Source organism: Dendrobates tinctorius, unplaced genomic scaffold, assembly GCF_039654945.1.
Source record: "Dendrobates tinctorius isolate UK_male_01 unplaced genomic scaffold, ASM3965494v1 ptg000245l, whole genome shotgun sequence".
Classification (NCBI taxonomy): domain Eukaryota; kingdom Metazoa; phylum Chordata; class Amphibia; order Anura; family Dendrobatidae; genus Dendrobates; species Dendrobates tinctorius.
In genome coordinates, this window is record NW_027361912.1 from 762,725 (window position 1) to 790,192 (window position 27,468).

Here is a 27,468-nt window from a genome sequence, read left to right on the forward strand (position 1 = left end):
GCCTGTAAAGAAGGATAATGATGGTATTATGACTTGAAAACACTTGGTAATAAAAAAAAGAAAAAAGGAGAATGTTATGTATAATGGTATGATAGGAATAATTATTTGTAATATTAGGTACTATATACGAAAGTAATATAGGTATTTTATAGAATGTAAAGTTAAAAGTGAAAATGCCTCTCATCAGGAGAAGATGTTTAAATATATTGTTAATTGCTGCCAGTATTGTTAAAATATTATTTTTGTATGTTCCAGTAACATCATGTTTTTTTGCTTTGTTTCAGCCTGCGGACGTGCTGTGTTTAACGGGGGGGTATGTGGTGCCCCTGAGGGTTCAGTCGCCACAGAGGTACTGCACCTCATCCAGAGGTGTGGTATCCCACTACTCAGGTAAGGTGGAGGCACCTGACTGCACTCTTACACCTGCATCCAACACTCACTTATAGCAGCAGGGCACCCTGGATGGACCCTATGGGAGGATGATCTCATCCCTGCTTGATAGGAAAGGGTGTTGGGAGGTGGGTGGAGCTTAAGGGTTGAGAGCGAGGAACTGAAAGGAAGTCAGGATCAGTTCTCCCCTAGGGGGGAGTGGAAGGACGTAGTTGGTGCAGCTCCTAGTTGGGGGGAGCTGCGGGACGGAGAAAAGGTTGAAGGAATCTCCCTGTAGAGGGAAGGGATCCCAGAGGCACGGACAGAGCGTAGGCCACCCGTGGGACTCATTCCACGCTGATGGCCGTCAGGTGGAAGGATCAGGTCACAGAAGGGTCTCGGCCCCTAACCTAGTGAAGTGGATAACAGGACTCAGATAGCAAGCTGACAGCTGTGACAACTTTAGGGGCCACAGCCACCAACCACAGTCATCTTCTCTGGGAAGGCAGCCAGAAAGGAGCAAGGAAACGCATTGGGCACGTTATCCGACAAGGTCCGTGTCTGCTGGCCTGGGACACTAACTGTGAGGTGCTGGGATGGAAGAGGAGTAGAAATCAGCACAGTGAGATGGCCAGGAAAGGCATATACTGAAGGGAGTGCTGGAAAGGTGTTCTCCATCTGCCTGGGAGTTGACTGAGCCCCTCACCTGGAGGACATGGCAGCAAGCGGGCATCTGTGTGCACCAGAACAGTGAGTAAAGCTTTGGAACTGCACCCAGCTGTGTCCTTTGAATTCTTTCTTCAATACCCACTCAGAACTGCTACATCTAACATCGAGCATAACACCTTCAATAACAACTGCTGCTCTGGGACTACAGCTCTGCCTGTGGAGAGCTATTCCAACTCTGCTGCATTACGCCATCAGTCCCAGAGGATCTGCACTGCAGCACAGGTCGCCTCTGACCAGAAACCACAGATGGCGTCACAAACAGTTATTACAAACTCTTTATTTTCATCCATTGTAAATATTCCCCTCTTATTGGACACCCAGGGCCACAGACCGGGTCACCACCACTGTGACACTGCCTCTTTAAGAAGTGGCCCAGTACCGAGTACCCCACAGCCCTGGCGTGTGCTCCACGTCTCCATGGTAACAGACTACAAACACACCTGTGTGGTACAATTATTTTTTAACCTTGCTTTAAAACAAATTGTGCTGTTTGGCTTTCACATTCTCTTTCAACTTTGATGTGGTCAGTGGTCATAAATCATCTGAGAGGAGCTCGGAAAAAGACAGATACAAAACTTTAAGGCTCTGTTCACACAATGAGTTCAGAGTTCCGGGGAAAGTCCGTTGTAGAGAGAGAGAGAATTATTTCCAGATCCAAAGTTCAGGTCCTGATACATTTCAGGTTCTTGTTCAAGTTTGGTTCTGGTACCCAAATCGAACTTTGGACTAAAGTTCGGGTTGGGTACCAAGAAACCGAACTTCCACGGGTCTCCTCATCCCTAGTACTGAGTTCTTTCGAGCAGGTCAAAAACCCAACCTCATCAAAAACACATTGTGGGAACGTAACCTACCTAAGACTCATAGAGCAAGCTCACTAACCAATTCTCAGTGAACTCATTCTGCTGCCAGCAATAGACAGGTCAAAACGCAGAGGATATCAGAGGCTATGGAAGGCAAACGGTACAAAATGTCATTACTTAAGTCAAAAGTTTCTGTCCATTTCATTAGTATTTGGTACCATTGCCCTTAACCTGAATGACTTGGGTCACACGTTTGCAATCTCCTTCCACAACTTCTCACTATAGTTGGTCGGAATTTGGGTCCATCCCTCCTGACAAAACTGGTGTAACTGATCCAGGTTTGTAGGTCGCCTTGCTCGCACCGGCCTTTTCAGCTTTGCCCATACATTTTCAATAGGATTTAGATCACGGCTTTGTGATGGCCGCTCCAAAACATTGACTTTGTTATCCTTAAGCCACTTTGTCACCATTTTGGCAGTATGCTTCAGGTCATTGTGGGTCGCCCTCCCAGGGCCGTGGGGTACTCGGTACCGGGCCGGTGTCAGGGGGAATGTGTCACAGCAACGGTGACCCGGTCCGTGGCCCTGGGCGCCCAAGTAATCAATGGGGAGTTTGTAATGTAGTTTAAGTGGGATAGTTCGTGACGCCACCTGTGGTGTTCGGCAAGTGAGATGTTAGGCCGACGCTGCATGCGGATCCTCTGGGGCTGGTGGTGTGTTGCAGCATAGATGGTGTAGCTCCCCATAGGTGAAGCTGTAGCCCCTGGGCCGTGTAGTTGCAATGGATGAGGAGAGGCACAGGCAGTGTAAAGGCTGGTACCCAGATTTAGCGGTGCTGAGCGGGTTGGCGCAAGAATGAATGGAAGACACCGGGGCTTGCAGTTCCAAAGCTTTACTCACAGTCTGCGGTACACAAGGGTGCCTGCCTCCGGGCCGTGTCCTCCGGGTCAGAGACTCAGTCAACCTCCAGGCAAGATGGAACGCTCCCCTCCAACACTCCGCCAACTTATGTGCCTTTCCTGAACGTCTCCTCTATAGCGCCTTTAAGTGTGAAGATCTCCAGTACCGTGGTACTCTGGAGTTCCTCCTGACAGATGTTCCCAAGAACTCTACTTGTACGGCAGACAGCTGTAGCCTGCTTCGGGGACTCCCTTCTCCTGAGTCCCGGCTCTCTATCCAGTAGCTGTTGTGCTCCAAGTCTTAGATGGGAGTAGTGCATTTACAGCCAACTACTCCACCGGTGTCTGCTGCAGAACCATTAGTGTCCCTACAACCTTGGGGACCGGGCCCCGGCCTTGCGCTGAGAACCTATAGGCAGGGTTCCTCTTCTAACCCACGTCCTCTCTGTTCTCCTACTCCTTCGTTCCGTACTTGTCTCTCTCTCTCTTATGGAAGCTTAGGTTTCAGTTCTACGTCTTTCTCCTTCTTTTCCTTTCCCGTGCCAGCTGGCTCAGGTCACTGAGGCAGCTGCAGCACTCCTTCCTCCATCCCTTCTTCCAGGGATCCTCACTCCTGTCTGAGTGACTTCCTAAACAACTGACCTTCTGTCAGACTGACCTGTCATCCTACACTTTCCCACTCTTTTATGTATCTTAACTCCACCCGCCTTCCAGCACATCCAGTGTTCCAAGCAGGGAACCACCAGAGGTGCTCTGCTACTCTCTAAGCACTGAGCCGCAATGTGGTTGTGCAGAACTACCCTGTTGTGTGGGGTGCGGGTGTTGGAGTGTGGAAAGGAGTTCCCACCTTTCCTGGATGGTGGGGCACTACACCATAGGAGAAGGTGCAGTACCTCTGTGGTGACTAAGCCTCAGGGGCGCCACAATTGTCCATTTGGAAGACCCATTTCCGCCCAAGCTTTAACTTCCTGGCTGATGTCTTGAGATGTTGCTCAGTATTGCCACATAATCTTCTTTTCTCATGATACCATCTATTTTGTGAAGTGCACCAGTCCCTCCTGCAGCAAAACAACCCTACAACATAATGCTACCCCCATGTTTCACAGTGGGGATGGTGTTCTTAGGCTTCCAAGCTTCTCTTTTTCCTCAAAACGTAACGATGGTCATTATGTCCAAAAAGTTCAATTTTAGTTTCATCAGACCACAGGACATGTCTCCAAAAATGAAGGTCTTTGTTCCTGTGTGCATTTGCAAACATTAATCTGTTTTTTTTATTGTTTATTTTGGAGTAATGGCTTCTTCCTAGCAGAGTGGCCTTTCAGCCCATGTTAATACAGTACTCATTTCACTGTGGATATTGATACAATCATACCAGCTTCCGCCATCATCTTCACAAGGTGTTTTGCTTTTGTCCTTGGGTTGATATGCGCATGGGCAAAATGTGTATTCAATGGATGCAAACTTTCTCATTACTGAGATAGGTGACAATTGGTGCTCATAATATTCTATGGAGATTGGAGGAGCTAGAGGCCGGCACAGACATTCTGCTGCAGATTCCATAGAACTTTATGAGCACCAACTTTCATCTATCTTAGTAATGGGAAAATCTGCATTCAATGAAGACAGATTTTACCTGAAATTAGAATTTTAAAACTGAATGATCGGTCCAAGAGGAAAAATAAGCAGATTTCTCTGATAATATATATTACAAAGTTGCATAATTTCATGCGTACTACTGATTTATGGAAAAAAAAATGTAAACACTTTACTCTTTAAATAGAATCTGTGTAATGCTTCATTTTTCCTGTGGGGGCGCTGCATAAATCTAAACATTGGCTAATAGGACACATACTGTATGTCAGCTTGGTTTGCACAGTTCTAAGGGCTAGTATGGGAAATCCAAAAGGAATAATTGTTTCCTGCCATTATAAAGTCGCACAAAACTTAACATTTATGAACAAACAGCTTCCAAACAAACCACTAGGGGGAGCTCACTGAAGACAGAAAAATACAACTGGACAGTGGCTCTGCATACACTTCTATGGGGCAGCTTTTAGGTTAATGGCTCGGGGCTTTACTCTGAAGTCTTTGATAGCTGCATACATTGTTCGAGGTAATTTTTCCTCAAATTAAAAAAAAAGGCTGACAGACGAGAAGAGAAATATCCATGTAAAAGCCCAGAACAACATGTCACGAGTCACAATCAGAGGAGCAGGTGACAGCGTCACTGTCAGCCGACATGTTACACATCACAGTGTGTGGGGTACAATAGGGCAGTCTCTGACACTTGTAGAGAGACGAACGGTCGGGCTGAGACACGGAGCGGTGACACAGGTCTCATCACACAGAGGGACAAGTGTCTGCCTCACATCATCCTCCTCCTCCTTCTCCCAACGCACAGGAAGATGTGGATCAGTCAGACCACAAAGTCCCATGGAGCTCGCTGTGATTCACTATGGGACCTCAATGGGCTCATTGTCCCCAGAGAGGAGGCGTCCTGCAATGTCCGACACAAGCGCCCTTCCCCCGGCATGAGGGATTCACACAAGCGCCATACAGACCCACAACCCAGATCTATCTATCTATCTATCTATCTATCTATCTATCTATCTATCTATCTATCTATCCATCTATCAGCTATCTATTATCTATCTATCTATTATCTATCTATATCTATTTATCTATCTATCCATCCATATATCCATCCATCCATAATTTTCTGTACAGTCTGGATTTAACCCTTTCCCACTTTACTCTCCATCCTTGCTGTTCTGCAGCCCCTCACCTCAATACATATTTGTTGGTCTCCATTACTGACTTTCGTTGTTACCTCAGACTATTTGCATTGAAATCCGCAGTGTAAATTAGCGTGAGTTCCACCACCGGATGAGTGTCTATGCTCCGTCCATCGGCATCAGACCTTCTATAGAAGCTGAACATTATTTTTATTGGTAAAAATAGTTTTTTTTCCTTCACACTGAAGCCGGAATCGTCAGAACCCAATGACCCTCAGCAGGGGCGGACACTGACAGCTTGGGGCCCCTTTGCAAGAACTGTGTCTGGGCCCCCTCCTTTTATGGCGACAAAGCTATGTGTGTGTGTGTACAGTATATACTGTATATATATCCACACACACATACATGTATATATCTTACATAGTCTTCTTTATTATGTATATTGCCGTCCCCTATTATACAGTGCCCTCTCTTGTTATGTACAGTACCGTCCCTTAAATATTGGATTATATAGAGCCCTGTTTTTTATTACATACCGTCCTGTCTTGTTAGCTGTATAATGCAGTGATGGCTGATGGAGCATGGGAAAGCTTCCTTTCTAATGGCGGAGTTGATGGACTGGTAGTCTGGTCACCGGCTCCTCAATCAGCAGTCATTTTATATCTAAAAAGAGAGGGGACTATGTAATAAAAGAGGGAGCTGTGAATAACAAAATTAACAAGAATACACTATGTAAGAGACATCACTGTACATAACAGCAGAGGAAGCTATATAATAAGGGACGGCACCATATATAACTAGAGAGGATGGTACGTAATAAGGGACGGCGTTATACATAATAAAAGAGGAAACTATGTAGCTAAAGATGGTGTTATACAGAATTAGTGCGTACACTATATACTAAGGGACTGTGTTAGACATAATAAACGATAATGTCTTCCTCCACCTTCCCCTATTCCTAAGGCCATTATAAGTCCCCCTTCCTCCCATCCCAATCCCACACACCCCTCATTGCCCTCCTCCCCTCACATCCCATTATTGTCCTCTCCCCCACCCCATCATTGCCCTCTTCACCACCTCCATCATTTTCTTCTCCCCACCACTATCTTTGCTTTCTACCCCACCACCCCATCCTTGCCCATTCCACCACCTCCATCATTTCCTCCTCCTCCACAACCCCCATTACTGCCCTTTCCACCACCACCATCATTACATTCTCCCCCACCCCAATCATCATTTCTTTTCCCTCACCACCCCATCATTGCCTTCTCCATCACCCCCATCATTGCCTTCTCCCCATCATGGCCTTCTCCCCATCACCCCATCATGGTCTTCTCCCCATCACCCCATCATGGCCTTCTCCCCATCACCCCATCACGGCCTCCTCCCCATCATGGCCTCCTCCCCATCATGGCCTTCTCCCCATCACCCCATCATGGCCTTCTCCCCATCACGGCCTCCTCCCCATCACCCCATCATTGCCTTCTCCCCATCACTCCCATCATGGCCTCCTCCCATAACCCATAACACTTCCCCTGATGAAGCTGCAGCGCCTCACCTCAGGTCCCGGGACCTTGCTTTCTATCATGACTATTTCCTGACAGCTTGACTGGACTGCTCCTGTGGTAATTTGCCCTATAGTCTACTATCCATACACACATTTATTGTGCTTGGATGCTATTTTATGCTAGACCATTTGCATATTCCTATTAGTGGTCTATCACTATCCTTGATTATTGCATTCTCCTCGTTTGGAGCTATTTTGTTAGGTTTATAGGGTCATTTGCTAACTTTTTTTTTTTTTCCAATCTTGGGGACGCCCAATTTTGGATTATTTATTCATATGCTAACATAAGGTTCATTCATTGGAGCGTATTCATGTTTTGATGTGTATTGGTCATTTAATCATACATATGTCTGTGTCATGTAGGATCAGGTTTATGCACTACCTGTTATAAGCACGGGACCTTGGGTGATGTGTCATTGTCATTGTAGTTTTTTAATGGTGTTTTTTCATGTATGTGTCTGGTATTTGAATAAGATTATTTATTTATATATATATATTTTTTCTTGTTTAGGTGTGCGCTATTTTTATGCATTGGTCTTTTCTCTTGCTTTTGTTCTTCCATAACCCCATCATGGCCTTCTCCCATAACCCCATCATGGCCTTCTCCCCATCACTCCCATCATGGCTTTCTCCCCATAACCCCATCATGGCCTTCTCCCATAGCCCCATCATTGCCTTCTCTCCATCAGTCCCATCATTGCATTCTCCAAATCACTCCCATCATTGCCTTCTCCATCACCCCATCATTAGCCCTCTCCCCATCACCCCATCATGGCCTTTTCCATAACTCCCATCATTGCCTTCTCCCCATCACTCCCATCATTGCCTTCTCATCATCACTCCCATGATCCCATTAATGTCTTCTCTCCATCACCCCATCATGGCCTTCTACCATCACCCCATCATTGCCTTCTCCCCATCAGTCCCATCATTGCATTCTCCAAATCACTCCCATCATTGCCTTCTCCATCACCCAATCATGGCCTTTTCCATAACTCCCATCATTGCCTTCTCCCCATCACTCCCATCATTGCCTTCTCATCATCACTCCCATGATCCCATTAATGTCTTCTCTCCATCACCCCATCATGGCCTTCTACCATCACCCCATCATGGCCTTCTCCCATCACCCCAGGGCCCAGGCATAGTGGCCTTCTTTCCCCATCACTGCCTTCTCCTCATGCCCCCATCATTGACGGTTGACCTTCTCCTCCAGGGCCAGGCAGCTCCACCTACACACACACAGACATATATACATACACACATACTGACTGACACACACACTCTCACACACACACTCACACAGACACCACGCCACCTCTCTCACCTGTCTGCAGCTTCGCCCGCGGCTGCGCTACCTCGCCCTGCTACAGCAGCAGCCGCTGAATGATGACATCATTCAGCGGCACGCTCCTCTGTGTCAGAGATGGCGGGCAGGAAGCAGGATGGATATTTTCTCTTGCAGGCAGCGGAGCTGCTTGGATCGCTCCCTGCTAGCCGCTGCACATGAGGGCAATCTGGCCAGGGGCCCCCGGAGCAAATGGCCAGATTGCCCTCCTCATTAGCTGCCCTGCAGGGGCCCCCTGGAGCCTCTGGGCCCCAGTGCAACGCACCGGTTGAACCGGCGGTATGTCCGCCCATGACCCTCAGAATAAGTCATTACGTTTTTGTTTGTTTTTTTGTTCTTTTTACTTCATAATGATGAAGTGTTTACTTGTGTGATTCTCCTTCTACATTTTCGATGTTTGGCCATAATAATAAACTGTGTGTTCCGGAACCTCTCCATGAACTATACGGAGTAATCAAGGACAAGTAGCGGGAGGGAGACTTCTCTGATGTTTCTGAATCGTGCCCACTCAGGACGGATGAATGTACTCCATGTAGAGACCGTCATCAGGTGATAAGTTTTGGATGTGTATAAACAAGAGAATTTAAATCTAGATGGATATTCTTATTTCTTTCATGCTTCAAAGTAACAAATACAGATAGAAGGAAAAATAAAACTTGATGCTGTAAAGGTTGTAATCTAACCCCTAAAGGTGAAGTGCAGTGCAATGGTTGCCAGATTTATTCATCCATTTATTTATTGCTTAATTAACCCTTTACCAGACCAGAATATTTTCCGTTTTTGCATTTTTGTGTCACCGCCGGATTAAGCCTAGGGGGCGCTGCCAGACTAATGGATGCTGCAGACCAGCCAGACCATTACCTGAAGTGTGAGCGGGACCAGAACACAGGCTGAGTGCGCAGTGACCGGAGAGCCGATGGAGGCGAAGCTAACGACCTTCCGTGAGGCCGGAAGCTGGCCTATACTGCACAGTGGAGGGGAATAAATCGGGACGTAGTCAGAGACGAACCAGGGGTTGGGAGCCAGAAGAGACAGAATGGTACCGAAGCGGAAGACAGAGACGAAAGTCAGGGAACAAACCGGGTCATACACAGCAAAGTTTAGTCATACAGAGGCACAATGATTACAATTGAGTAACCTGGGTCAGCTCCTCTAGCCGAGTAAATGGAAGTATCACCGACACCGGACCCAGGAAATACCAGCATTAAATAGCCACTCCAGAACCAGATATAGGCCAATTAAGTTAACCCTGACCAGGATGGAGAAGGAACCACCCCGTCCTAAATCATGACAGTACCCCCCTCTCAACGGGGGGCTACCGGACCCCCAGGTTTCTCAGGATATTGGGCATGAAAGGACCGAACCAAACGATCGGCATGAACCGGCCGAAACCCACAGTCGGTCTTCAGGACCATAACCCTTCCAGTGAACAAGATACTGAAGAGAACAACGGAACATCCGAGAATCCACAATGCGCTCCACCTCTTACTCCTTCTGGCCATCCACCATAATGGGTGGCGAAGAAGCCAACAACCCCTTCTTGACAGCCCCCAATGGTTTCAACAAGGCCTTATGGAATGCATTGGGGATTCTAAAGGACGACAGGAGACGCAACCGAAACGCCACTGGGTTAGAAACTTCCGTGATTTCATAAGGGCCAATAAACTTAGGCCCTGATTTCGCCAAAGGAACCTTAAGTTTAATATTCCTAGTAGACAGCCAAACGTTATCCCCAACCTGGAGCATAGGTACCACCACCCGTCTTCTGTCAGCAAAAAACTTAAATTTCTTCTGAGCTTCCCCATTATTTCTCTGGACCTCCCGCCATAATTCCCAACCACTGTACCGCTCCATCAGCCTCAGGGCAGCCGGAGTCCAAACGGGAGAATTCCCCGAAGTGTGGATTAAATCCGTAACTGCAGAAGAAAGGGGACATGCACATGAAGTGATTAACACGGTTATTGAATGTAAACTCCGCTAACGGCAAGGCATCACACCAATCATCCTGTCTAGCAGTAGAAAGACAACGCAAAATTTGCTCCAAAGACTTGTTGGTCCGCTCAGTCAGACTATTGGTCTCTAGATGGTACGCGGACGAAAAGGATAACTCAACACGCAACCTCTTGCAAAATGCCCTCCAAAACCTGGACACAAACTGCACTCCTCGATCAGACACCATACTCAAAGGCACCCCATGCAACCGAACCACATGCTGCACAAACAACCTGGACAAAGTTTCCGCAGAGGGCAAAGTCACCCAGGGTATGAAGTGTGTTTGTTTCATAAACCTGTCCACCAACACCCATATGACAGTATTGCCCTTGGAAGAGGGAAGATTGGTGATAAAATCCATGGACAAATGTGTCCATGGTCTATCAGGAATCGGCAAAGGCACCAATTCCCCGGCCGGCCAGTTATGGGAGCTCTTAGCATGGGCACAAACTTCATAGGCAGACACAAACTTCCCAACATCAGAAGTAAGCGATGACCACCAAAAAACCCTCGCGATGACCCCACGAGTAGCCGAGATCCCAGGATGTGCACTCAGAACTGAGTCATGGAACTCCCGGAGAACCCTGAGACGAAACTGAATCGGAACAGTTTATCATCCGGTTTAGACGGAGGAGCCTGTGACTGAGCTTCCCGAATCTCCCGTTCCAACCCCTATGACACATCAGCCACCAGCACCCCAGGTTGAAGAATGGAGGATGGAAGTTCGGGGGTAGATACCGGATCCATTCTCCGGGACAAGGCATCGGCCTTAACATTCTTGGACCCCGGATGAAAAGTGATCGAGAACTGGAACCGGGAAAAAAAAGTGACCGTTTGGCCTGTCTTGGGATCAATCTTTTAGCAGACTCAATGCACACCAGATTCTTGTGATCGGTCACCATGGCAATGGGATGAGCCGCCCCCCTTCAAAAAGGCCAACTTAACCGCCAACTTAACCACCAGAAATTCCCGATTGCCTACATCATAGTTTCTTTCTGCCAGAGAGAACTTCTTAGAGAAGAAGACGCATGGTCTCAGATTGGTCAATGTGGCAGGCCCCTGAGACAACACCGCTCCCACCCCCACCTCCGAGGCGTCCATATCCACAACAAAAGATTCAGACGGATCTGGTTGAACCAGAACTGGGCCAGTCATAAAGCATTTTTTCAGGACAAAAACGCCACAACAGCCACGGCTGACCAATTCTTGACATCAGCCCCCCTCTGCGTCAAATCAGTGAGGGGCTTGACCACTTGAGAGAACCCCCTAATAAACCTCCGATAATAACTGGTGAATCCCAAGAAGCTATAAAGTCGTTTCAGATCTCGGGGCTGTATCCAATCCACAATGGCTTGAACCGTCTTGGGATCCATACGAAATCTCTCACTGGAGACCATGAACCCCAAAAAAGACAGTTCCTGGACAAAAAAATGAACATTTTTCTAACTTAGTGAAGAGACGGTTCTCCCTGATTCTCTGGAGAACTGCCCGAAGATGACCCATAAGAGCCTGCTTATCCAATGAATAAACCAGCATATCATCTAAGTATATGACCACAAACCGCCCAATGAAATCAGAGAACACACAATTGATGAAGTTTTAAAAGACCGCTTGAGCATTGGACAGGCCAAAAGACATAACTAGATTTCAAACTGCCCCTCAGAGGTGAGGAACGCAGATTTCCAATCATCCCCCTCCCAAACCCGGATCAAGTTATATTCCCCCCCGTAAATCCAGCTTCGAAAACCATCTGGCCCCAGACAATTGGTTACACAAATCGGGAATGAGTGGAAGGGGGTATGTGTTTCTTACAGTAATCTTATTAAGTTCCAGAAAGTCGAGGCATGAGCATAGACCACCGTCTTTTTTGACAAAAAAAGAATCCTGCCGCCACAGGAGACACAGAAGGGCAGATATGTCCCTTGCGGAGACTTTCAGATATATACTTTTTCATGGTGACCCGCTCTGGAGCCGAAAGATTGAATAACTGGGCCTTAGGTAATTTAGCCCCTGGAATCAGGTCAATGGCACAATCAAAAGGGCAGTGCGGTGGTAAAACCTCAGCCTCACTTTCGGAGAACACGTGCTCGAAGTCCTTCAGGTACTCCGGAATACCCTTCAGACTGACGGATGACACAGATGCAGACATCAGACATTTATATACACAATTAGGACCCCATTTAATAATCTCTTGGGATTCCCAGTCAATGACCGGGTTATGACATTGCAACCAGGGGATCCCCAAAACCAACCCAGCAGGGAGGTTGTCCAAAACAAAACAGGCTATGTACTCCAGATGAACAGAGCCCACCTTGAAGATGAATTCCTCAGAAACAAAATGGATCCCGTCCTTGGTGAGAGGTGTAGAGTCAATAGCCACAACCTTTATGGGCGTACCCAACCTGACTGTCCCTATCTCGCAATGGGCCACCAATTTAGAGTCAATTAAATTCACTGAGGACCCACAACCACAAAAGCTGAAGAGGGTAAAAAAAAAAAAGAAGTTCACACCAAGTTCCACTTTAAGCAATAATTTGAACACTGAGGAAAAAAGTACCTGAGAGTCTGGGTAACCTCCTCGACAGCTACCCAGACTTAGGCATTTCCCGACACCTTGGAAACCAATGGACAGGAGGGACAGTCCTTCCTCCAATGTCCTGGGGCTCCATAATAGAAACAGAGTTTATTCTCCCTTCGACATCTCCTCTCTCTTTCCTTCTTGGAGATGGCCCCCACCTCTATGGGTTCGACAGATGGTCAGGGTTCAGATTTAGCCAGATACAAAGAAGCCTCGCATTGCACCACTCCTCTCTCCCGCAATCTGCGGTCCATGCGGACAGCCTGTGTCATAGCCGCCTCCAGAGAGTTGGGTAGTGGATGCAGATCCGAAGTGTCTTTTAAATGCTCGGATAGGCCCCTTCGGAATAACCCTCTAAGTGCCGAGTCGTTCCAAGATACCATCGCCTGTGCTCAGAACAGTACCACTCAGCAGAGAGCTTTCCCTGGGCGAGACTCATAATCGTGTCCTCAGCCAGCCTCACTCGATCGGGTTTATCGTAAACCAGCCCTAAGGCCTCAAAGAACCGATCAACATACAATCTCTCAGGGGTGGTGGGGGATAGGGAGAAAGCACAGGACTGCGGCCCTTCCCGTAAAAGAGATATAACTATCCCCACCCTCTGACTCTCATCACCCGAGGACCGAAGACGAAGGGAAAACAGCAATTTGCAACTCTCTCTAAACACCCGGAATTTACTTTTATCTCCAGAAAAGGTGTCCGGAAGTTGGAAAGAGGGGGAGGGCAAGGAAACATCTGACACACCACCATCCACACTGCCAAAGAGGAGGCACCCCAAACAGAGTTAACAGTATCCGCCAACTCTCTTTGCACCTGTTGCTGAGATGCGACCAAGGCCCTTTGTTCTACAGACAGATTCTGCATCATTTTGGTCAGGTTGGTCAGCTGATCTGACAGAGCACGGAGCGGATCCATGACACACCGTGAAGCAATGTGCCCCGAAAAAAGTTCAAGGTCGGTGATAATGCGATGGCACTGAGCTGGTGTCACCAGGGGTTAAGCCTAGGGGGCGCTGCCGGACTAACAAAGGCTGCAGACCGGCCAGAAGGTCGCGCACACGTTACTTGAAGTCTGAGCGGGGACCAGAACACAAGCTGGGTGCGCAGTGACCGGAGAGCCAATGGAGGCGGAGCTAACGACCTTACGTGAGACCGGAAGCCGGCTTGTACTGCACAGCAGAGGGGAAGAGGTCGGGACGTAGTCAGAGACAAGCCGGGGGTCGGTAGCCAGAAGAAACAGAATGATACCGAAGCGGAAGATGGAGACGAAAGTCAGGGAACAGCAGGGTCATACACAGCAAAGCTCAGTCATACAGAGGCACAACGATTACAATTGAGTAACCTGGGTCAGCTCCTCTAGCCGAGTAAACAGAAGTATCACACTGGACACAGGAAATACCAGCATTAAATAGCCGCCTCAGAACCAGATAGAGGCGAATTAAATTAACCCTGACCTGACCACCCCATCCTGAATCATGACAATTTTCTTTTTTTTCTCCCCTTCCTCCCAGAGCCGTAACTTCTTTATTTTTTCCGTCGACGTGGCCAAAATGAGGCCTTGTTCCTTTTTTTTATGGGACGAGTTGTACTTTTGAATGACATTATCCATTTTATCACTTTAACCCCTTTCCTACATTAGATGTACTATTCCGTCCATGTGACCTGGGACCTAAGTCCTAAGGACGGAATAGTACGTCTCTCACAGGGGGGAGCACAGCTGATCGCGGCCAGGTGTCAGCTGATTATCACAGCTGACACCCGGCACTATGTGTCAGGGGTGGTCACGGACCGCCCCCGACACGTTAACCCCTGGCACACTGCGATCAAACACGATCGCAGTGTACCTGGGGTTTAAGGAAGCATCGGGAGGGGGCTCCCTCCGTGCTTCCCTGAGACCCCCGCAGCAGGGGCCTGCAGGGAGGCGGCTTCCTCATGCCTGCAAAGCGCCGGCATGTGGAAGCCGCCAGCACTGCCTGTGACAGATCGCTGATCTGTCAAAGCGATCTGTGATGTGACAGATCAGCGATCTGTCACATGACATTGATGTTCCCCCTGGCATAATGTAATAAAGTTAAAAAAAAAGTTTGCAAAAATAATTTATAAAAAATCGCTAAATAAATAAAAAAATTCCCTAATAAATTCATTTTTTGAAAATGAGAAAGAAAAACAATAAAAGTACACATATTTGGTATCGCAGCATCCGTAACGACCCGCCCTATAAAACTGTCCCACTAGTTAACCCCTTTATTGAACCCCTTAAAAAATAAAAATAAAAAACGAAGCAAAAAATAAAGCTTTATCATCATACCGCCGAACAAAAAGTGCAATAACACGCAATCAAAAAGACGGATATAAATAATCATGGTACCGATGAAAACGAGCCATCACACAGCATCATCAGTGATAAAATAAAAAAGTTATAGCTCGCAGAATAAAGCGATGCAAAAATAATTATTTTTTATATAAAATTGTTTTCATTGCATAAAAGCTCCAAAACATAAAAAAGACATAAATGAGGTATCGCTGTAATCGTACTGACCCAAAGAATAAAACCACTTTATCAGTTTTACCGCACGCGGAACGGTGTAATCGCACCCCCCAGAAGAAATTCATGAATTGTTGGTTTTTGTTCATTCTGCGTCCCAAAAATCGGAATAAAAAGCGATCAAAAAATGTCACGTGCCCAAAAATGGTACCAATAAAAACATCAACTTGTCCCGCAAAAAATAAGACCTCACATGACTTGGTGGGTCAAAATATGGAAAAATTATAGCTCTCAAAATGTGGTGATGCATAAACTATTTTTGCAATAAAAAGCGTCTTTTAGCGTGTGACAGCTGCCAAACATAAAAACCCACTATAAATAGTAAATCAAACCCCCCCGATATCACCCCCTTAGTTAGGGAAAAATAATAAAATAAAAAAAAATGTATTTATTTCCATTTTCCCATTAGGGCTAGGGTTAGGACTAGGGTTAGGGTTAGGGCTAGGGATAGGGTGATGGTTAGGGTTAGGGCTGAGATTATGGTTAGGGGTGTGTTAGGGTTAGGGTGGAGTTAGAATTGGGGGGTTTCCACTGTTTTGGCACATCAGGGGCTTTCCAAACGCGACATGCCGTCCGAACTCAATTCCAGCCAAAAAAGTCAAATGGCGCTGCTTCTCTTCCGAGGTCTGCCATGCGCCCAAATAATGGTTTACCCCCACATATGGGGTATCAGTGTACTCAGGACAAATTGCACAATAACTTTTGGGGTCCTATTACCCTTGGAAAAATAAAGATTGGGGGTGAAAAGATCATTTTTTGGAAAAAATATGATTTTTTAATTGTACGGCTGTACGTTATAAACTTCTGTGAAGCCCTTGGGGGTTCAAAGTGCTCACCACATATCTAGATAAGTTCCATGGGGGGTCTAGTTTCCAAAATTGGGTCACTTGTGGGGGGTTTACACTGTTTAGGCACATCAGGGGCTCTCCAAACTTGACATGGCATCCGATCTGAATTCCAGCCAATTTTGCAGTGAAAAAGTCAAACGGCGCTCCTTCCGTTCTGAGCTCTGCCATGCGCCGAAACAGTGGTTCCCCCCACATATCAGGTATCGGCGTACTCAGGACAAATTGCACAATAACTTTTCCAGTCCAATTTCTCCTGTTACCCTTGGTACCCTTCAGGTGCTTCACAGTAATTTTTTGAATGTTTAAAAAAAAAAATGAACATTTAACTTTTTTTCACAAAAAAAATTACTTCAGGTCCAATTTTTTTATTGGACCTGAAGTAATTTTTTTTGTGAAAAAAAGTTAAATGTTCATTTTTTTTTAAACATTCAAAAAATTCCTGTGAAGCACCTGAAGGGTTAATAAACTTCTTGAATGTGGTTTTGAGCACCTTGAGGGGTGCAGTTTTTAGAATGGTGTCACTTTTGGGTATTTTCTATCATATAGACCCCTCAAAGTGACTTCAAATGTGATGTGGTGCCTAAAAATAAAATGGTGTAAAAATGAGAAATCGCTGGTCAACTTTTAACCCTTATAACTTCCTAACAAAAAAAAATTTTAGTTCCCAAATTGTGCTGATGTAAAGTAAACATGTGGGAAATGTTACTTATTAGGTTTATTGAGTGCCGTATCTCTGTGATTTAAGAGCATAAAAATGTTCAAAATTTTCGCCAAATTTCCGTTTCCGTTCACAAATAAACGCAAGTTATATGAATGAAATTTTACCCCTAACATGAAGTACAATATGTCACGAGAAAACAATGTCAGAATCACCGGGATCCATGGAAGCGTTTCAGAGTTATTACCTCATAAAGGGACAGTGGTCAGAATTGTAAAAATTGGCCTGGTCATTAACGTGCAAACCACCCTTGGGAGTAAAGGGGTTAAAGCAGGAAAAAAAAATTGCAGCAAAATGGCAAAAAAAAAATGCAATTGTTTGGGAGTTTTGCTTTCACAGTGTTCATTGTATGGCGTTGCGGTAGCCAGAAAAAACTAAATTTTTTAGTTTTGACTTTTTTTTCTCTCATTACAGCATTTACCGATTGGGTTAATAAATTATTTTTTTAAATACATTTTTCTATTTTTATAGATGAGACGTATATGGACGTGGAGCTATCACATACAGTCATATGTAAAAGTTTTGGCACCCCTATTAATGTTAACCTTTTTTCTTTATAACAATTTTGGTTTTTGCAACAGCTATTTCAGTTTCATATATCTAATAACTGATGGACTCAGTTATATTTCTGAATTCAAATGAGGTTTATTGTACTAACAGAAAATGTGCAATCTGCATTTAAGCAAAATTTGACCGGTGCAAAAGTATGGGCACCCTTATCATTTTCTTGATTTGAACACTCCTAACTACTTTTTACTGACTTCCTGAAGCACTAAATTGGTTTTGTAACCTCATTGAGCTTTGAACTTCAAAGCCAGGTGTATCAAATCATGAGAAAAGGTATTTAAGGTGGCCACTTGCAAGTAGTTCTCCTATTTGATTCTCCTATGAAGAGTGGCATCATGGGCTCCTCAAAACAACTCTCAAATGACCTGAAAACAAAGATTATTCAACATAGCTTTTCAGGGGAAGGATACAAAAAGTTGTCTCAGAGATTTAACCTGTCAGTTTCCACTGTGAGGAACATAGTAAGGAAATGGAAGAACACAGGTACAGTTCTTGTTAATCCCAGAAGTGGCAGGCCAAGAAAAATATCAGAAAGGCAGAGAAGAAGAATGGTGAGAACAGTCAAGGACAATCCACAGACCACCTCCAAAGACCTGCAGCATCATCTTGCTGCAGATGGTGTCACTGTGCATCGGTCAACAATACAGCGCACTTTGCACAAGGAGAAGCTGTATGGGAGAGTGATGCGAAAGAAGCCGTTTCTGCAAGCACGCCACAAACAGAGTCGCCTGAGGTATGCAAAAGCACATTTGGACAAGCCAGATACATTTTGGAAGAAGATCCTGTGGACTGATGAAACAAAGATTGAGTTGTTTGGTCATACAAAAAGGCGTTATGCATGGAGGCTAAAAAACACAGCATTCCAAGAAAAACACTTGCTACCCACAGTAAAATTTGGTGGAGGTTCCATCATGCCTTGGGGCTGTGTGGCCAATGCCGGCACCGGGAATCTTGTTAAAGTTGAGGGTCGCACGGATTCAACTCAGCATCAGCAGATTCTTGACAATAATGTGCAAGAATCAGGGACGAAGTTGAAGTTACGCAGGGGATGGATATTTCAGCAAGACAATGATCCAAAACACTGCTCCAAATCTACTCAGGCATTCATGCAGAGGAACAATTACAATGTTCTGGAATGGCCATCCTAGTCCCCAGACCTGAATATCATTGAACATCTGTGGGATGATTTGAAGCGGGCTGTCCATGCTCGGCGACCATCAAACTTAACTGAACTGGAATTGTTTTGTAAACAGGAATGGTCACAAATACCTTCATCCAGGATCCAGGAACTCATTAATAGCTACAGGAAGCGACTAGAGGCTGTTATTGTGGCAAAAGGAGGATCTACGAAATATTAATGTCACTTTTATGTTGAGGTGCCCATACTTTTGCACCGTTCAAATTTTGTTTAAATGCAGATTAGGCCGGTTTCACATTAGCGCTTTTTAAGCGCACGCACGGCCGGGGGTAGCTCCGCCCCCGAGCCGGCTCTCTGCCCGGCGTGCCCGCCCCTTGCTTATAGCGCCGCCTCCTAGCGGACAGCGGCGCCTGCGATCGGCGCACCCTATCTTTAGCATAGGGTGCGCAGATCGTGCGCAGGCCGTGCGCTAGTTGCGCTTTGACCTGCGCTGCGCACTTTTGACGGTGCGCCGTGCGCGCCAAAATCGAACTATTCGGATTTTGGCGCGCACGGCGCACCGTCAGAAGTGCGCAGCGCAGGTCAAAGCGCAACTAGCGCACGGCCTGCGCACGATCTGCGCACCCTATGCTAAAGATAGGGTGCGCCGATCGCAGGCGCCGCTGTGCGCTAGGAGGCGGCGCTACAAGCAAGGGGCGGGCACGCCGGACAGAGAGCCGGCTCGGGGGCGGAGCTACCCCCGGCCGTGCGTGCGCTTAAAAAGCGCTAATGTGAAACCGGCCTTACACATTTTCTGTTAGTACAATAAACCTCATTTGAATCCAGAAATATAACTGAGTCCATCAGTTATTAGATATATGAAACTGAAATAGCTGTTGCAAAAACCAAAATTGTTATAAAGAAAAAAGGTTAACATTAATAGGGGTGCCCAAACTTTTACATATGACTGTATGTGTATTTTTTAATTTTCTTTTTTTTTTCTTTTTTTCATTTTTTTTATGTTTAATGGGGGAAAAGGGCATTGATTGGAATTTTCATTTTATAAACATTTTCTTCATATCTTTAAAATCTATATATATATTTTTCATTTTTACTTTATGTTAAGTGCCCTAAGAGAATCTGAGCGTGCGATGGTCTGATCACATATGCTGTATAAAGCAACACTCTTATCGCTGCATATAGGAAAAGTCACGGGTTGGCTTTCGTAGGAGTACGGTTATTTGTAATTGGCTTACAAATACTGATGTAAAATACTTATAAGATACTGAATGTGTGAACGTGGCCTTAATTCTGTGTTCGCTACTTTGCATAGTTTCTTACAATATCATATGTGTCACTATATTTTACTGTTTTATTATGCTTATTTAATAAAATATATCAATAATAATGTCCTTATTGTAATAGGTCTTGTTCTGGTATTTTTAGCAGCTTCATAGAAATAAAAATGAACTTTTACTGTTTACCTTTTCTTCTATTTATAATACACTGAATACTATTGAGCTATTTTGTTAGAGAAAGTTGTCTCATAGCTCATAGACAGCAGTGCAGCCTGTGGCTCACTGTTAGTGTTTCTGCCTCCCATACTCTAAGTTTAATAAAAGTTAAAAAAAAGAACGTCTAGAAAATGCTTTTTTCTTTCTTGCGAGTGAATAATATAAAGGGTGGAATTAGATTTCCAATCTATTACCGGTTACGCCCCCGGTGACTCGCACAGGTGGAAAGTGCCAACATATTCACTGTGGTCACTGCTCTGCTCTCCCAGATGTGGGCTGTCTCACTGAGCTGCCTCTTGTAGCATTTCCAACACTGCTGCATCCTCCTGCTGTTGGTAAATCTCCACCTGGCTATATGGAGGCGCAGTCACTTTCTACAGATATTTAACCCCATCGTATCCTGCAAAGGTGAGATCCTCTGGCCTATCCTCAAGCAGCAGGGGGTTTATTAGGAAGCTCCTCCCACCATGCTTTGCCTGATTTAAGGTTAAAATTCAGTCTCTATCTAGATTCCTGTAATGTGCTGTCTTGCATTGTCACTCCTGTTTTCTGTCATGGCTTGCTTACCCATTTATCCTGACTGCTCCACTCCTGACCTCAGCTACATTTATTGATTCCATGCTGCCTGCCCTGACTTCGGATTGTCTGGCCACATCTTTTCTTCCATCCACTTGTGCCTTGTATCCATGTATCCATGTCTCTGACCCTCCAGTCACCTGCAGAAGACCTGAGGACTGCTCTGGAGTGGCACCTGGTGACTACAGCGGCCAAGCCTATCCTCACCATCAGAGGCTTTAGTGAATACCTGGTAGTCATTAAGTCATGCCCGGACCATGGTGCAATGAGTCCACACCCACCAGCATTACATTACCTTATCAGTGTACTTTCTGCTCACTTCTGGTCTTACTCTTGGCTGTGTTGTTTCTCATTCATTCCTTTTGGGAGTTTTGATTTAAATCTAATGTCATTTCTATATTTCATACCTCTTACCCCATCCTTACCCCTCTGCCCTGGCTAATAGAGGTGTCCAATCCTTAAATCTTTCCTTGTGCCCCAATTTGGCATATAAATAAGACCCCATTAAGATTGATATAAACACAAAAACAATTCTAATCTTGGGATGCCAGATTAACATGCCAGGAGTCACCATTAGGTGGAGCTCTCTCTATCTAAATTTAAAAAACCCCAATTGAACTAATTTGGAGATGAAAAAAATCTGCATGCAAAGAGCTCCACCTAGTGGTGACTGCAGGCGGACAAGAATTTATCACTTCACTTCAAGAGAACTTATCACGATCGTGCAGGTAGAATGCTACAGAGCAGCAGCAAGTGAGTAGAAAATATTCAGCATAACTTACATGTAATTTATTAAATCCCAGTTGTGTCTATGCTTAAGAGTCCAGAGGGTGGCCCTAATCGGTGATTGACTGCCTTCCCTGTATAACTGTGCGTAGAGATAGCTGTAGAGGCGCCCACTGGACTCCTAAGCAATGAAAAATAGCAAATTAAATTAATAAGATGCAAAATGTGTAATATTTTCTCTCCAAATGTGTCTGCACTGCCTGTATACAGGGGGCTCAGAAACTGAGCGTGCGACATCGCCGGTGCAGGCTGTGGGATACAGCCACCATCTGACTCCAAGTGCGATGATTAGAGCTGGCTCCGATTGTGGCAATTTCATCTTTTAGATTCTACTGTCAATCATGACTTCAGCGTTGAAGAGGTTGGAATTGCGGGGAGGTCTCGCATCTGTGTGTTCGGATACTCAACCCACCCCCGTATCTGCCTTGTTCACATTTGAAGTCCAGCATGCGGCTGAGCCTCATAGAGTATTTCCTACAATACACTGCTGCATTACAGTATTATCTATCTATTATCTATCTATCAATCTATTATCTATCTATCTATATATCTATCTATCTATCAATCTATCTATTATCTATCTATCTATTATCTATCTATTTATCTATTATCTATATATCAATCTATTATCTATCTATTATCTATCTATCAATCAATCTATTATCTATCTATCTATCTATCTGTCTATTATCTATCTACAGCTCTGGCAAAAATTAAGAGACCACTGCACAGTTTTATAAAAATCAGCTTCTCTGCATGTCTGACAGCCATTCCATTCCAGTGTTAGTTGAATTCCAATCAAAGTACACCTCATTATAATTAATGTGCTTCTGATTAGGTGATCAGCTGAGCCAAATCTTATTTAACGAAGGAAAGTATAAAAACCCTGCTGTGGTGTTCACAATCCTCTTGCAATAGGACAAGCTGGGTGGCAAAACAAGTGCTAGTAATATCCCAAAAGTAATAGGAATGAAACAATAACTTTTAATCATGCCAAAGGAGTTGAACAGAAAAGTCTTGAGTGAGGAAAAGAAGGGCTCAATTCTGGCTTTACTAGCAGAGGGATACAGTGAGCATCATGTTGCCTCCATCCTTAAAATTTCTAAGAGGGCAGTCCATTACAACAAGGTCAAGCAGCAGACATTGGGGACAACAAAGCTACAGACCAGCAGAGGGCAAAAATGACTCTCCACTGACCGGGATGACCGTCATCTTATTTGAATGTCACTCAGCAACTGCAGGATGACATCAAGTGACCTACAAAAGGACTGGCAAATGGCAGCTGGGGTGAAGTGCACGGCAAGAACAGTTTGTAGCAGGCTCCTAGAGGCAGGGCTCAAGTCATGGAAATCTAGAAAAAAGCCTTTCATCAATGAGTAGCAAAGGAGAGCCAGGCTGAAGCTTGCCAAAGACCATAAGGATTGGACCATAGAGGACTGGAGTAAGGTAATCTTCTCTGATGAGTCTAATTTTCAGCTTTGCCCAACACCTGGTCATCAAATGGTTAGATGGAGACCTGGAGAGACGTACAAGGCACAGTGTCTTGAACCCGCTGTGAAATTTGGTGGAGGATCGGTGATGATCTGGGGATGCTTCAGCAAGGCTGGAATTGGGCAGGTTAATTTTTGTGAAGGACATATGAATCAAGCCGCATACAAGGTTATCCTGGAAAACAGTTGATTCCTTCTGCTCAGGCAATGTTCCCGAACTCTGAGGACTGGTTTTTCCAGCAGGACAATGTGTGATGCCACACAGCTAGGTCAATCAATGTGTGGATGAAGGATCACCACATCAAATTCCTGTCATGGCCAGCCCAATCTCCAGACCTGAACCCCGTTGAAAACCTCTGGAATGTAATCAAGAGGAAGATGGATAGTCACAAGCTATCAAACAAAGAAGAACTGCTTACATTTTTGTACCAGGAGTGGCATAAGGTCACCCAGAAGCAGTGTGAAAAACTGGTGGAAAGCAGCCAAGACGAGTTAAAGCTGTGGTTAGTACCTAGTAGCCCCCTTTTGCAAGTATCACAGCTTGTAAATGCTTTTTGTAGCCAGACAAGAGTCTTTCAATTTTTATTTGCGGGATTTTCATCCATTCTTCCTTGGAAAATTCTTCCATTTCTGTGAGATTCCTGGTTGTTCTTGCATGCACTGCAATTTTGAGGTCTAGCCACAGATTTTCAATGATGTTCAGATCAGGGGACTGTGTGGGTCATTGTAAAACCTTGAGCTTGTGCCTTTTGAGGTTGTCTATTGTGGATTTTGACATGTTTAGAATCATTATCCATTTTCAGCTTCAGCTTTTTTACAGATGGTGTTATGTTTGCATCAAAAATTTGTTGAAATTTCATTGAATCCATTCTTCCCTCTACCCATGAAATGTTCCCCATGCCATTGGCTGCAACACAACCCCAAAGCATTATTGATTCACCCCCATGCTTATGGTGGGCGAAATGTTCTTTTCCTGAAATTCTGTGCCCTTTTTCCTCCACACATACCTTTGATCGTTGTGTCCAAAGAGTTCTTCAGTGCACAGGACTTGTTTCCAAAATGCATCAGGATTGTTTAAATGGTCCTTTGCATACTTCTGACGCAGAATTTTATGGTGAGGGCACAGGAGAGGTTTTCTTCTAATGACTCTTCCATGATGCTCATATTTGTGCAGATGTCTCTGAACAGTAGAACAATGTACCACAACTCCAGAGTCTGCCAAATCTCTCTGAACGTCTTTTGCAGTCAAGTGGGGTTTCTGATTTGCCTCTCTAGCAATCCTATGAGCAGCTCTCACTGAAATTTTGCTTGGTCTTCCAGACCTTATCTTGACCTCCTCTGTTCCTGTTACTGCTATTTCTTAATTTAAATAAGTTTTGAACTTAGGAAAGGGCAACTTGAAAACGCTTTGCTATCTCCTTTTAGCCTTCTCCTGTTTTGTGGGCCTCCACCATCTTCATTTTGAGAGTGATAGACAGCTGCTTAGAAGAACCCATTGCTGCTCTTTTTTGGCACAAGGTTAGAGGAGGCTGAATTTTTATAAACATGGGAAATTTGAATCACCTGGCTTTCCTAAAGATGATAACAGCCATAACAGGCTAATTGAAGTCTGAAACCTTCGGCAAAGTTACCTGAGCACGCAAATCTCCAAGGGTGCCTAAACATTTGCATGGGTCCATTTTCCTTTTTGTAATTTTTAAAATGCAAAAGATGAAAATACAGCTTTTTACTTTTATCCTAACATACAAAGGAAATGTGTCATCTGTAACTTTAACCCTTTCAGAGATCATTTCATCTTTAACTTGCTTAACTGTTCACAATAACAGTATTTTTTACCAAGGGGGCCCAAATTTTTACATGTCACTGTATGTATATGGGATTTTATTCAGTCTTCCTATAGGGTCCATCCTCTATCCTTCCTATAATCCTAATCAGCTCTGTTAACCCCTTTCTCTCTCTCTGTAAGCCGATACCTCGCTAAGATCTTTCTCCATGCTCGTACTTACATTTACATATGTAGCAGAGCTGAGTTTGTCGTCATCACACATAGGTAAATCTCTTATGGGGGGGAGAAGGCGATCATTAACGATTGTGGAGATTTCTTCCCTCTCTTCTATAACAGATTGAGGACTTCTTCACCATCTTTCTAGATTTGACCCTAGATAAGTATCATGGCAGCAGACTGATTACTTGTGTACATCTTGTGGTGTCTGTGGCGTTATTGTCCAGCGCCCCAATAGTGATCGGTATGGGAACACTGGTCATGTTTGGGGCTGAATTCACAGATAAAAGTTTACAGTGATTGGGGACAAATGACAAACTCCTCTCTGCTCCATCGGCCTCTGTGTGCGGTCGCTCAGCACTCTTCTCGCCCCCTTCTGATCTCTTCCCTCTTGTCTCTCCCATCCTTCTCCTCCTCCTCCTCTCAGTGATCTGCACCTCTTGGAAGTCCTCCCCATCTCACACAAACTCTTCCCCTGTCCCTCTCCTTCTTTCAGGAGCTAAATCCCTGCACTCAGCATCTCTGCGCTCCGGGATTTCCTGCCATCAGCTCTTTTACCCTGTAAAGGATGTCTGCCATCGGAGCCCGCACATAGAGGAGCACAGAGGGCACTACAAGGACCAGCAGCTCCGGGATATCAGGCTGCTGGGCAGAGGGAAGATGCTGCTGAGCGCCCACCTGCCGCACAGCCTGCTCCTCTGGGGTGAGAGAACCGCATGCGCGAGAGAAAGCGGAGAGTGCTGCAAGTGTGAATGACGGCCAAAGACTGAGACATCTCTGTAGCTATCGGTCTGTGGATTTATTATCTATCTATCTATCTATCTATCTATCTATCTATCTATCTATCTATGTATCTCTTATAATAGCTGTACTGTATCTATCTATTCTATGTTATCTGTCATTGTAACATCTATATCCCTCTATCTTTACCGAAACATCTCTTAGAATATCTATAGTCTATCTATCATAATAGCTATACTGCACCTAATTATCTATTATATCTTTTGTCTATCTATATATCCCTCTACTCTGTCATCTACCTATGTATTATCTATCTATCTATTATCTATCTATCTATCATCTATTATCTATCTATCTATCATCTATCTATTATCTATCTATCATCTATCTAGTATCTATCTATCTATCTATTATCTATCTATCTATCATCTATCTAGTATCTATCTATCTATTATCTATCTATCATCTATTATCTATCTATCTATTATCTATCTATCTATTTATCTATCTATTATCTACCTATCATCTATCCATTATCTATTTATCTATGATCTATCTATCTATCTATCTATCTATCTATCTATTATCTCTATCTATCTATCTATCTATCTATCTATTATTTATCTATAATGTATCTATCTATCTATCTATCTATTATCTATCTATCATCTATCTATCTATCATCTATCTATCTATCATCTATCTATTATCTATCATGTATCTATCTATCTTCTATCTATCTATCTATCTATCTATCTATCTATCTATCTATCTCTTTCTCTGTGTTGTTGTTCTCTTGTGTATGGAGTATATGTATCTGAGTGCTGCAGACCTTTAGATAAACCTCCTATATGTTGTGTATCATGATGTGACCTCTGTATAATGATGATCATGGCCTGAGAGCCATTAGTGTCTGTCTTTAGCCCGGGGTGGATGTATAGAGCTGGAGCGGTGCGGGGCCTGGGAGGGAGACGGTCAGTGTGTGATGCTAATATTATCTAGAGTTTGGGACAATATAACAGAATATAGGAGGAGCAGAGAGTGAGCGCTCCAGACTCAGTGTGTATTATATACAGTATATACTGTGTGTGTTCAGTGTGAATAATATCAAACTTCTGCCTCCATGATGGGCTAGAGAGGGGTAGATCTCTTATTCAGGAATATTTCCTGCAGCTGCACAGATATTACCGCACCTGGATACCATATTACAGATCCCGTCCACACGCTGCGGGAAAATCTGCTGGGAAATTGACAGTATGAACTGAGCGTAACTCCGCAGCACCTACATGATGATCTGCTGATGTACAGATTATTACACCCCATGTAATAGAGGGAAACTGCGAACTAATCAGTGACACAATCTGTAGGAGAATCTGCCTGTAAAACAGCTGGATGTTTACTGATGATTCACTGCTGACTTCTGTGTGTGGTCATAGCTTATCTATCTGTCTATCTATTATCTATCTATCTATCTATCTATCTATCTATCTATCTATCTATCTATTATCTATCATCTATCTATCTATCTATCTATTAATCTATCTATCTA

General features: G+C 44.6%; 1 protein-coding gene across 1 annotated transcript in view; it reads left to right on the forward strand.

Annotated features, from left to right (window-relative positions):
• The first annotated feature begins 287 nt into the window (after positions 1 to 287).
• GFRA2 (GDNF family receptor alpha 2) overlaps positions 288 to 27,468 on the forward strand; it is a 103,589-nt gene continuing 76,408 nt past the window's right edge. The window contains exons 1-2 of the mRNA XM_073557123.1: positions 288 to 390; positions 25,675 to 25,881. Coding sequence (XP_073413224.1) covers positions 25,839 to 25,881 — 43 coding nt within the window. The 5' untranslated portion in view covers positions 288 to 390; positions 25,675 to 25,838. The remainder of the gene's footprint in view (positions 391 to 25,674; positions 25,882 to 27,468) is intronic.